At 53.9% G+C, this 11,678-nt stretch overlaps 1 protein-coding gene across 3 annotated transcripts in view; it reads right to left on the bottom strand.

Moving 5' to 3' along the window:
• Nucleotides 1–350: 350 nt before the first annotated feature.
• The window catches only part of LOC142704376 (anillin-like), a 42,293-nt gene continuing 30,965 nt past the window's right edge, over nt 351–11,678 (bottom strand). For all 3 annotated transcript variants that reach the window (XM_075848277.1, XM_075848276.1, XM_075848278.1), the window contains 5 exons: nt 6,106–6,215; nt 3,250–3,336; nt 3,064–3,171; nt 2,811–2,983; nt 351–1,271 (listed from right to left, as the gene is read on the bottom strand). In XM_075848277.1, coding sequence (XP_075704392.1) covers nt 566–1,271; nt 2,811–2,983; nt 3,064–3,171; nt 3,250–3,336; nt 6,106–6,215 — 1,184 coding nt within the window. In that variant the 3' untranslated portion in view covers nt 351–565. The remainder of the gene's footprint in view (nt 1,272–2,810; nt 2,984–3,063; nt 3,172–3,249; nt 3,337–6,105; nt 6,216–11,678) is intronic.

Genomic DNA, 11,678 nt, shown 5'->3' with positions numbered 1-11,678 from the left:
CAAGCTGTCCGTCAGTGTCAGAGCAGCACACACCAAGCTGTCCGTCAGTGTCGCACACACCAAGCTGTCCGTCAGTGTCAGCGCAGCACACACCAAGCTGTCCGTCAGTGTCAGCGCAGCACACACCAAGCTGTCCGTCAGTGCAGCACACACCAAGCTGTCCCTCCAGCTTTGTACAAGTCGTCATTTAACATGAACCTCCCATTATTTTCATCACTATCAGGTTGAAGCTTCAATATCTTGTTCCACAAGTCACAACCAGAGCTGTACATAGAAAAGTCCCCCATGACCCCAACCCCTTTATGAGGCCTCGGCAGCCCAACCCCCGATACAAAGTATGAAAATAAAGATTAAACAACGATGACATTATTTATTCATTAGAACCGACAGGACAATTAAAATGAAAGCTGCAGCAGCCGACATCAGCCCGCCGTGCAGCGCCAGACACCCCACGCCCCGCCACCGCCCTACAGAAAGTCATGCTGGACCCCCGTAGTTACCCCGATATAAGTGCGACTATAATCATGGGCCCGTCAGTCAGTGCCAACATTAAGATAAAAACATCTCAGCAAGCCGAGGGCTCGGCGGGTGGACTGGGCTGCGCTTGGCGGCTCGCGGGCACCTCTCCAGGACTGGGCTGCGCTCGGCGGCTCGCGGGCTCCTTCCCAGGACTGGGCTGCGCTCGGCGGCTCGCGGGCACCTTCCCAGGACTGGGCTGCGCTCGGCGGCTCGCGGGCACCTCTCCAGGACTGGGCTGCGCTCGGCGGCTCGCGGGCTCCTTCCCAGGACTGGGCTGCGCTCGGCGGCTCGCGGGCTCCTTCCCAGGACTGGGCTGCGCTCGGCGGCTCGCGGGCTCCTTCCCAGGACTGGGCTGCGCTCGGCGGCTCGCGGGCTCCTTCCCAGGACTGGGCTGCGCTCGGCGGCTCGCGGGCTCCTTCCCAGGACTGGGCTGCGCTTGGCGGCTCGCGGGCTCCTTCCCAGGACTGGGCTGCGCTTGGCGGCTCGCGGGCTCCTTCCCAGGACTGGGCTGCGCTTGGCGGCTCGCGGGCTCCTTCCCAGGACTGGGCTGCGCTTGGCGGCTCGCGGGCTCCTTCCCAGGACTGGGCTGCGCTTGGCGGCTCGCGGGCTCCTTCCCAGGACTGGGCTGCGCTTGGCGGCTCGCGGGCTCCTTCCCAGGACTGGTCTTCCAGGTTCGCAGATCTAGGAGCACTTGGTTTAGGGAGTCCATCCACAACTGCTTCTCCTCCTTGGTGTCTGCAGAGAGCCAGCTCCTGCAAGAAGTGGAAGAACAGCAGTGAGGAGCTGGAGCAGGGACCTCAGGAGCACTAAAGGGTTAACAGCCTTCTAAACCGCAGCAAGGACTCCATCAGGGACCTGCCTATTACACAATGCCAGCACCTGAAGTGTTAAAGCGCCACAGATCACCATGAAAAGCGTTGCACAGCTTTCTAGAGAACGCTCCTCTCTGGTATAAAGGGACGGACATACAATTACAGGCTGGTCACCTACAGGGGGCACTAGACAGGGTTTTCTTCATCCTGTAGGAGAGCTATTTTGCATCATTTTCTTCCCAGGGAGCATTGCCCTGGATCTCTGCAAGGAGAATTATTACCATCCAAGAGCTCCAGTACAACTTCCTAATAGACCTCATTCACTGACAGAACGTAGCTAGTCCAGCTCTCACAGGTGAGAAACCTTACAATGGCTGCACGTAGCTAGTCCAGCTCTCACAGGTGAGAAGCCTTACAATGGCTGCACGTAGCTAGTCCAGCTCTCACAGGTGAGAAGCCTTACAATGGCTGCACGTAGCTAGTCCAGCTCTCACAGGTGAGAAGCCTTACAATGGCTGCACGTAGCTAGTCCAGCTCTCACAGGTGAGAAGCCTTACAATGGCTGCACGTAGCTAGTCCAGCTCTCACAGGTGAGAAGCCTTACAATGGCTGCACGTAGCTAGTCCAGCTCTCACAGGTGAGAAGCCTTACAATGGCTGCACATAGCTAGTCCAGCTCTCACAGGTGAAAAGCGTTACAATGGCTGCATGTAGCTAGTCCAGCTCTCACAGGTGAAAAGCGTTACAATGGCTGCACGTAGCTAGTCCAGCTCTCACAGGTGAAAAGCGTTACAATGGCTGCACGTAGCTAGTCCAGCTCACAGGTGAAAAGCGTTACAATGGCTGCACGTAGCTAGTCCAGCTCACAGGTGAAAAGCGTTACAATGGCTGCACATAGCTAGTCCAGCTCTCACAGGTGAGAAGCCTTACAATGGCTGCATGTAGCTAGTCCAGCTCTCACAGGTGAGAAGCCTTACAATGGCTGCATGTAGCTAGTCCAGCTCACAGGTGAGAAGCGTTACAATGGCTGCACGTAGCTAGTCCAGCTCACAGGTGAGAAGCGTTACAATGGCTGCACATAGCTAGTCCAGCTCTCACAGGTGAGAAGCCGTACAATGGCTGCACGTAGCCAGTCCAGCTCTGACAGGTGAGAAGCGTTACAATGGTTGTCAGTCTAGAAAGTCCTCTGTGAGGTGAACAGCCTGGACCCCAGACTGATACATTGTAGCAAAATAGAGAGCTGCTGCGGATGTGTTTAGCGGACAGAGCATTGCCTAGACTGGATACGTTATCGGTTTCTCAGCTGTGTGAGCAGGACTAGGTATATACAGGTTTGCAGGCTCTCATGTACAGATCTTGAGAATCTGTTCAGCTGCTCCTTCTGATACTTTGCGCCCTCGTCAGTGGTAAACATCTCCACGTAGGGGAATATCCTGACATTTCGGGTCTATACACAGGTGATCGGTCTGCGGGCACTTACTTGGTGAAGCACAGCATGTTGCGGCACTGGGTCACCAGCGTGTCCGTGTCATCCTCTCGCTTCGGTCTCATGGTGACGAGCTCCAGGGTGTGGGGCCGGGCGCAGCTCTCTCTCGTGGCGGCCTCCACCTTCACACTGGTGCAGTTGATGAGATTGACCCTCCCCAGAGGTTCCTGTTAGACAGGGGGCAGCAGTCAGTGGCCATTGCTAGGACCCTCTACAACACTTACCCCAGTGCCCGCAGCGGACTCACCTCACAGTTCTCATGGTCAGGATAGGCCCAAAACGAGAGAATGTTTCCACTCAGGATGCACCAGCTGCGGTGCCAAGCGCCCAATCCGCTGACATCTTCAAACATGGTCTAGAAGCAGAGAATGGAAGGAGCTGGAGATCAGCAGGAAGACAATGCGAGGAGCAGGAACCCTGGCCGACTACGTACCAGAAATCCACTGCGCTGGACATCGGAGTGACTCCGGCACTGCACCTTCAGGTAGAGGTTTCCTTCCAAGGGAGACAGAAAAGGCACCTGAGGAAACAAGACAATGAGGCAGGGAGGGAGGCAGCGCAGGGCAGGAGGCAGCGTCCGGTTAGTAAACAGGCAGGGCAGGAGGCAGCAGAGGCGCAGGGCAGGAGGCAGCGTCCGGTTAGTAAACAGGCAGGGCAGGAGGCAGCAGAGGCGCAGGGCAGGAGGCAGCGCCCGGTTAGTAACGGGCAGGGCAGGAGGCAGCAGAGGCGCAGGGCAGGAGGCAGCGTACGGTTAGTAACGGGCAGGGCAGGAGGCAGCGCAGGAGGCAGCGCAGGGCAGGAGGCAGCGTCCGGTTAGTAAACAGGCAGGGCAGGAGGCAGCGTCCGGTTAGTAAACAGGCAGGGCGCAGCAGAGGCGCAGGGCAGGAGGCAGCGCCCGGTTAGTAAACAGGCAGGGCAGGAGGCAGCAGAGGCGCAGGGCAGGAGGCAGCGTCCGGTTAGTAACGGGCAGCACAGCAACATCCCCATATTTCTGCAGCTCCCACCAGGAGTTATTGTGAGCTGTGGACCCCGGGGCCCCGAGCCGGAGGGCATCTCCCGGTACCATGTGGGAGATCTGCGTTCCCGCAGCGCACCCAGAACTCTTTACTGCAGCGATCCGTATGATGGGAGTTGTAGTTTTGGTGCTGCGTCTATAGAATATTAATGTGATCTTTCAACAGTCAATGAGAGGAGGTAAAACATGTCGAAGTCCTCACCGGGACACGTCAGTATCTGCAGCCCGGAGTCCTTACACGGCTCATACCCTCTTCTGGAGACAAACTCCTACAACCTTCAGACATGTTGGGGCTCCTCAGCTCTGCTTGCCGTCAGTGAATGGGGACATTCATGCTTTACATTTGGAGGCAGGATGCCCATTGTCAGTTCTGATCACAACGCTGAAGGTTTGTTACAAAGTATCAATGTAGGAAATGGTTATCAACCTGGAATCCAGGCAGGAGATTAGTCTGCACTGATACACTGTAACAAACCTGTTGTTGTGCAAGCAGGACTAGACCAGGACAGGTTCTCAGCCTCTGAATGGAAAGAATGAATGTTTCCATACACCAACAGTAAGCACAGATCTTGAAATTGGTGACAAACTGAAGCTTTATATCCAGAAGAGTGGAGCGGCCCTTTCAAATATTTATAGCGCTGCTCTACAAATAGCGGTGTCTCACAAGTCACAATAAAAGTGCAGGACAGCCAGCGCAGCACAGCCACCGCCCGGCGCAGCCACCGCAGCACAGCCACCGCGCAGCCACCACCGCAGCGCAGCCACCGCCCGGCACAGCCACCGCCCGGCGCAGCCACCGCAGCACAGCCACCGCGCAGCCACCACCGCAGCGCAGCCACCCCCCGGCACAGCCACCGCCCGGCGCAGCCACCACAGCACAGCTACCGCGCAGCCACCGCGCAGCCACCACCGCAGCGCAGCCACCCCCCGGCACAGCCACCGCCCGGCGCAGCCACCGCAGCACAGCCACCGCGCAGCCACCACCGCAGCGCAGCCACCGCCCGGCACAGCCACCGCCCGGCGCAGCCACCGCAGCACAGCCACCGCGCAGCCACCACCGCAGCGCAGCCACCGCCCGGCACAGCCACCGCCCGGCGCAGCCACCACAGCACAGCTACCGCGCAGCCACCACCGCAGCCACCACCGCAGCGCAGCCACCGCCCGGCACAGCCACCGCCCGGCACAGCCACCGCAGGTGTAAGAATCCAAGAGGAATCTGTAACCACCTTATCCTGGAAATGATTTCCAAGCAGACGACCGACCTTCCCCTTCAATTTCATCTAAAAGGAGACAGACGTGGCGGGAACGTGAGAGCAGCGAGAGGATGAAACGGTGCAAATCAGACATGGAGGGGGAGGGGCAGAGGACATGAGGGCGCAGCAGGTCACTCAGGTGGTCAGTGCCGCCAGGTCTTCTATAGGTGACTACATATGTGATGGGAGTGTAACCCCACGTGAGATCCGGAGAACTGGCAGCACCATAGAAAACATGGTGGGGACTTCACAAGCTTTAGAAACCAACTTAAAAGGGGGGTCCGAGAGTTTAAGAAGTAAAACCGGCTGCCAAAAACGGAATAAAAGTTAAACATTACTGACCGGCTAAATCTCCCGCCGCTCTTTACTATCCTAGAGCGATGACGTGCCGTACATGATCACGCCAGCGGGGACCACCAGACTATACAGGTCAATATGGTTTAGGACATTTCCAGCAGCCGCTTTCATTTCTTAATGTGGCGGGAAGAGGAAGAGCGGGGAAGAGAGGGAAGAGGGGAAGAGAGGGAAGAGGGGAAGAGCGGGAAGAGGGGAAGAGCGGGAAGAGGGGGAAGAGGCGGAAGAGCGGGAAGAGGGGGAAGAGCGGGGAAGAGCGGGAAGAGCGGAAGAGCGGGGAAGAGCGGGAAGAGCGGAAGAGCGGGAAGAGGGGGAAGAGGGGGAAGAGGCGGAAAAGGGGGAAGAGCGGGAAGAGGGGGAAGAGGCGGAAAAGGGGGAAGAGCGGGAAGAGGGGAAGAGCGGGAAGAGGGGAAGAGCGGGAAGAGGGGGAAGAGCGGGAAGAGCGGGAGAGGGGAAGAGCGGGAGAGGGGAAGAGGGGGAAGAGGCGGAAAAGGGGGAAGAGCGGGAAGAGCGGGAAGAGCGGGAAGAGGGGGAAGAGGGGGAAGAGCGGGAAGAGCGGGAAGAGCGGGAGAGGGGGAAGAGCGGGAGAGGGGGAAGAGCGGGAGAGGGGAAGAGCGGGAGAGGGGAAGAGCAGAAGATCAGAGGGTAAAAAGGAGAAATGTCTCACCTTGTCCAGAGGAAACTTCATCTTTCCCAGAGATTCCAGAGTGAGAGTCAGCGATCCAACAAGCAGAAAACTACTGGCCCGGAGCGGAGTATTCACTGCAGGACTACAAGCTGCAGCAAGAAGAGACCATTAGGGGGCGCTCCTCAGTGCAGGACTACAAGCTGCAGCAAGAAGAGACCATTAGGGGGCGCTCCTCAGTGCAGGACTACAAGCTGCAGCAAGACGAGACCATTAGGGGGCGCTCCTCAGTGCGGGACTACAGGCTGCAGCAAGAAGAGACCATTAGGGGGTGCTCCTCAGTGCAGGACTACAGGCTGCAGCAAGAAGAGACCATTAGGGGGCGCTCCTCACTGCAGGACTACAAGCTGCAGCAAGAAGAGACCATTAGGGGGCGCTCCTCAGTGCAGGACTACAGGCTGCAGCAAGAAGAGACCATTAGGGGGCGCTCCTCAGTGCAGGACTACAAGCTGCAGCAAGAAGAGACCATTAGGGGGTGCTCCTCAGTGCAGGACTACAAGCTGCAGCGAGAAGAGACCATTAGGGGGCGCTCCTCAGTGCAGGACTACAAGCTACAGTAAGAAGAGACCATTAGGGGGCGCTCCTCAGTGCAGGACTACAAGCTGCAGCAAGAAGAGACTATTAGGGGGTGCTCCTCAGTGCAGGACTACAAGCTGCAGCAAGAAGAGACCATTAGGGGGCGCTCCTCAGTGCGGGACTACAGGCTGCAGCGAGAAGAGACCATTAGGGGGCGCTCCTCAGTGCGGGACTACAGGCTGCAGCGAGAAGAGACCATTAGGGGGCGCTCCTCAGTGCAGGACTACAAGCTGCAGCAAGAAGAGACCATTAGAGGGCGCTCCTCAGTGCAGGACTACAGGCTGCAGCGAGAAGAGACCATTAGGGGGCGCTCCTCAGTGCAGGACTACAGGCTGCAGCGAGAAGAGACCATTAGAGGGCGCTCCTCAGTGCGGGACTACAGGCTGCAGCGAGAAGAGACCATTAGGGGGCGCTCCTCAGTGCAGGACTACAGGCTGCAGCGAGAAGAGACCATTAGGGGGCGCTCCTCAGTGCAGCCTTATTCAGCGCCTCCTGGCAGCAGGCTGGGGGGATGGGTTACACGAGAGGTCCCAGTGTCTAACCGTTATCACCTATGCAGTGGCTGGGATACCCCTTTAAATTGTGCTCCATTTCCAAATCTTACTTCTTATTTGGGGATATCTTTTTAATGCGGTTACTCATCCAAGTGATTGAGATTATTTTTTCGTGACCCGATACTTTTATTAGTGGGACATTTTGGTGAACAGATTCAGATCTTATTTGTGGAAAACACCAACATTTCTCTCAATACGCAGATTCACGAGTACATTTCTGCGCTTGTAAGACCGATCGGAATTCCCACAAATAAGTTATGAATGAACATTTCCCACATTTTAAACCTCCTCTGGTTTTTTTAGGACATTTTGAGGCTTATAAGATTAGCAGCAATTTTCCTAAATATCTATTTTTAGGGACAAGTTCAGTTCGGAAGGGACTTTAAGGGCCCTATTTGTTAGAAGCCCCCGTGAATTACCTCATTTTAAAACACTTGTACCCCTCAAAGTATTCAAGTCAGCATTTAGTGACGGTTTCATGGGAATTAAGCAGTCGAGGAGAAATTGAAAGATCATTTTTTTGCAGATTTAATTTGAATAAATGTTTTCTGTAACAGAGAAGCATCTCCACGTATCACCCGGACTATGAGGAATCCGCCGCACGTGGCCCTGGAGTGATACTGGACGGAAATACCGGCCTCAGAAATGACAATATGGTTGACAAAAAACCAAAACAGAGACACGTCCATCAAGTTCAAGCAAGGGAGGGGATAAGAGTAAACGATAGAACTTATCCCTGCAGATCAGGAGGAAGGGAAAACAAATTAGATATAGATAGATCTCAAGTGGCCATCAGACTGGATAAATATTCACACAGGAATCTATACATGGACATAGGATATTATTTTGTCTTTTTTCAAGTTATCTCCAGTTTCTGCTATGACCGACTCTTGAGGTCAGCTATTCCACAGATTCACTGCTCTTACAGTAAAGAACCAGATCCTGAGGTCAGCTATTCCACAGATTCACAGCTCTTACAGTAAAGAACCAGATCCTGAGGTCAGCTATTCCACAGATTCACAGCTCTTACAGTAAAGAACCAGATCCTGAGGTCAGCTATTCCACAGATTCACTGCTCTTACAGTAAAGAACCAGATCCTGAGGTCAGCTATTCCACAGATTCACAGCTCTTACAGTAAAGAACCAGATCCTGAGGTCAGCTATTCCACAGATTCACAGCTCTTACAGTAAAGAACCAGATCCTGAGGTCGGCTATTCCACAGATTCACAGCTCTTACAGTAAAGAACCAGATCCTAAGGTTGGCTTTTCCACAGATTCACAGCTCTTACAGTAAAGAACCAGATCCTAAGGTCGGCTATTCCACAGATTCACAGCTCTTACAGTAAAGCAGCAGATCATGAGGTCAGCTATTCCACAGATTCACAGCTAAGTTTTAGGGATTTTGCGCACAGTTCCGCATGCTGCGTGACTTCTGGGAGGCACTGCTACAGAAGTTATCCAGATAGAGGAGGTAACCCTGGTCCAGCAGAGGGTGTACCAAATTCCACACCATTTTCCTGCCTTCTGGGGGTTAAGCCCTGGAGTCCTTCCCTTCATAAACCCTAAACCAGTGGGTGTGCCCGATTTACTCTCACGCAGCCTGTACATCTTAATTCCATAGCTCGCCCTCGTTACTGGGCAGATATTGGCAGAATTTAGGCCTCTTTTTAAAATCTATCAGGGAATGGTCTTTGGAAATCATCTTCTCAGGGATATTGCGTTGGCAAACTTGGCGCTAAAATGATCACGGACTGGCCTGATTTTAAATAGGGGTCATACGTGGGGTCACCGCAGGGTGGACACTGCATTATTATTTACCACGTAGTCATTTCCGGGACAAAACCATGCGGCTAATGGGGGCGCCATACAAAATATCCGCGCTCCAGCATTGCCTGATCTTTGGCTCCATCACTAGCGCCATATTCAGCACAAGTCTCCAGGACGTCATCTCTGCAGCATCTGTGGGGTGCAGCAAATGTCAACATGGGGTTTTGGGCGGAAAAACTGGCGGACCCAGAAACTCCATCCCTTTTCGTTTTACAGCGTTTACGTGCGGTATAAATATATTCTGCGAGTCAGGACGGCGATATTTTCATGAAGAAATAAGAGGATTGTTGGGGTGCTCACGCAAACTCCTTTTCTCGTCTAGTCCATTGGGGGGGGGATACGTGCGTATAATCTGTTGCCACTAGAAGGCGTGACGCCAAAAATAAAATAAAGAAATGTCGGCCCCTCCTATAGGATACACCTCCGCCGGCAGACATGGAGCCGATGGTCTGTACAGAAGCAGAATAATAATCAGGGCAATGTCCAACCCTATGAACTGTATAAAACAAAGGGTGGGAGCCGCGTCCCCCAAAGGACTGGAAGAGAGAAGGATTTTACAGGAGTGCTCAAATAAACCCCTCTTTTCTCATTCGTCTCATTGAGGGACATCGACCGCAGGACGTCCCAGCGCAGTCCACACGGCTGTGAGTAATTACGCCACAGGTGGCAGCAAGACCTCGCAACCAAGAGAAAGCTCCGCCGGGGCAAGAAGAGCGCGCGATGTAGAACTTAGTAAAACATTTGCCGAGACTACGAGCGTTCCTTCCCCTTGACCCAGTTGACTTTGCAAATGGTCAACCAAATCCAGTGATCGCAGCCTTAGAGGTCGCCAAACGCTTCCTCAGACCCTCTGGGGCCACAAACAGTCGAATCTGCGGAAAGAGGAGTCAAAGGTAGAGCCGCAAGAAACGGACAACATCCATTTGTGAAGAGCGCGTCCCTTAGAAAAAAGATATCCCGGTTAAGCTGGAAGTCAGGGACCGCTACAGGCAAAAAGGAAGGCACAGTAGGCAGCAATGCCTTATCCTGGTGGAGATCTACGCTGAGCGTCAGGACAAGGCCATCCTCTATCCAGAGTTTCTCAGCGGTGACACGCAGAGGATCAAACGGGGCCCACAGCAGCACAGAGAGAACCAGAGTCAGATCCCACGTAGGAGTTGGTGGCCGACAGTGGGACACGGTGTGACAAACCCCTTTTAAGAAAGTTTGAGCATCAGACTTGGACGCCAGTGGTCTGTTGACAAGTAGGACGACCGCTTAAGAGAATTTAGGGCAAAACGGTGATCCACACAGGAAGCGCTGGTGGGCAAACAAGGACGTAGAGACCCAAAAACCCTGATCATGAGGAACAGGAACAATCACTTCTTGTTGTGGTATCTCAAGCCATCTGGTATCCGGAGGTGGCTACTTTCTGCAGCAAGGCACCAGAGATGTGGGAGAGCCGGACATCCTTGTAAAGCAGAAACCTGCCCCCCACCGGAGACTCCAGGGGGGGGCACATTTTCAGGCTGAATTGGTCTCACTAGTTCCAGGTTTAGCGGCCTGAGGAGGGGGCTTGTAGAACGGGTAGGATGGTGGCCCCGATGCTGAAAGACCTGAAAAAGGGACAAAAAAGCAGCATCGCTTCCCAAGGACTTGTAGCACAACCTCGGTTTGAGGAGGGCGAGTTCTTTCCACCTGTGGCTTTCTAAATAATCTCGTCCTGGCGAGTCCCAAAGAATCGTGAATCTGCCCAAGAGATGGGCCATGAGGATCCACTTGGAAAAAACAGTGTGGCGAACCAGCAATAGGTCCTGTTCACACGTGTATATTTTTCCGCATTTTTTCCGCCAGCGGACATTGCAAGTACGGAAGGCAAAAAAATGCTGCGAAAACCGCTCAGAAAAGGTTTCTTGATTTCAATGGGAGATGAGAGGCGGGAACCGCATAAAGAAAGGACAGGCTGCTTTTTTTTTATTTTTACGGAGAACGGTCAGAAGCCACACAGGAAAAAAAACAGCCTCTGACTCCCATTGAAATCAATGAGGGGAGATTTCGGAAATTTTTTTGCTGCCGATTCCATCATAACTTGAGGCTCCTCAGTGGGTGCCACAGGCAGAACATGGCTGAGTTGATGAACATATTCAGTGGAAGTTCTCCAGATTCATCAAATAGCAAATATTAGTCTCAAAGCCAAGCCAGTAGCTTTAAAGGAGGACCTAGCGAAGGACTGTGTTTTATGTGAGGGGGACTGTTCCGCGCCACTAACCTGTAAGGTGTCCCAGACTGCTTGGATGAAACGGTCCACAGTAGATGACGGTTTAGAGCATTATTACTCGTCCATTTCCGAGTTGGAATCTGAAATATCTCCTTCAGACAAAACCTCCCTACAAAGGGCAGGACGCAACAGACGGCTCCCCTGATGGGGTAGGAGATAAGATGGTGGGTGAGATCAAACCTATCTGACCCTGCCGCATGCGAAGGATGTGGGTGGAGAGTCCCGGTAGGATTGGTCAGAAAGGTGGACCAAGATGGCCATCATGTACTGGGTGACGACAATGAGGTCACCAACACCTCGGGAAAGGGAACGAGTCCATTACGATTTGGCATGTTCAGCA

Source organism: Rhinoderma darwinii, unplaced genomic scaffold (genome assembly GCF_050947455.1).
Source record: "Rhinoderma darwinii isolate aRhiDar2 unplaced genomic scaffold, aRhiDar2.hap1 Scaffold_3310, whole genome shotgun sequence".
Classification (NCBI taxonomy): Eukaryota; Metazoa; Chordata; class Amphibia; order Anura; family Rhinodermatidae; genus Rhinoderma; species Rhinoderma darwinii.
Note: the sequence above shows the minus strand (reverse complement) of the source record. Positions and strands in the feature narration are given on the sequence as shown.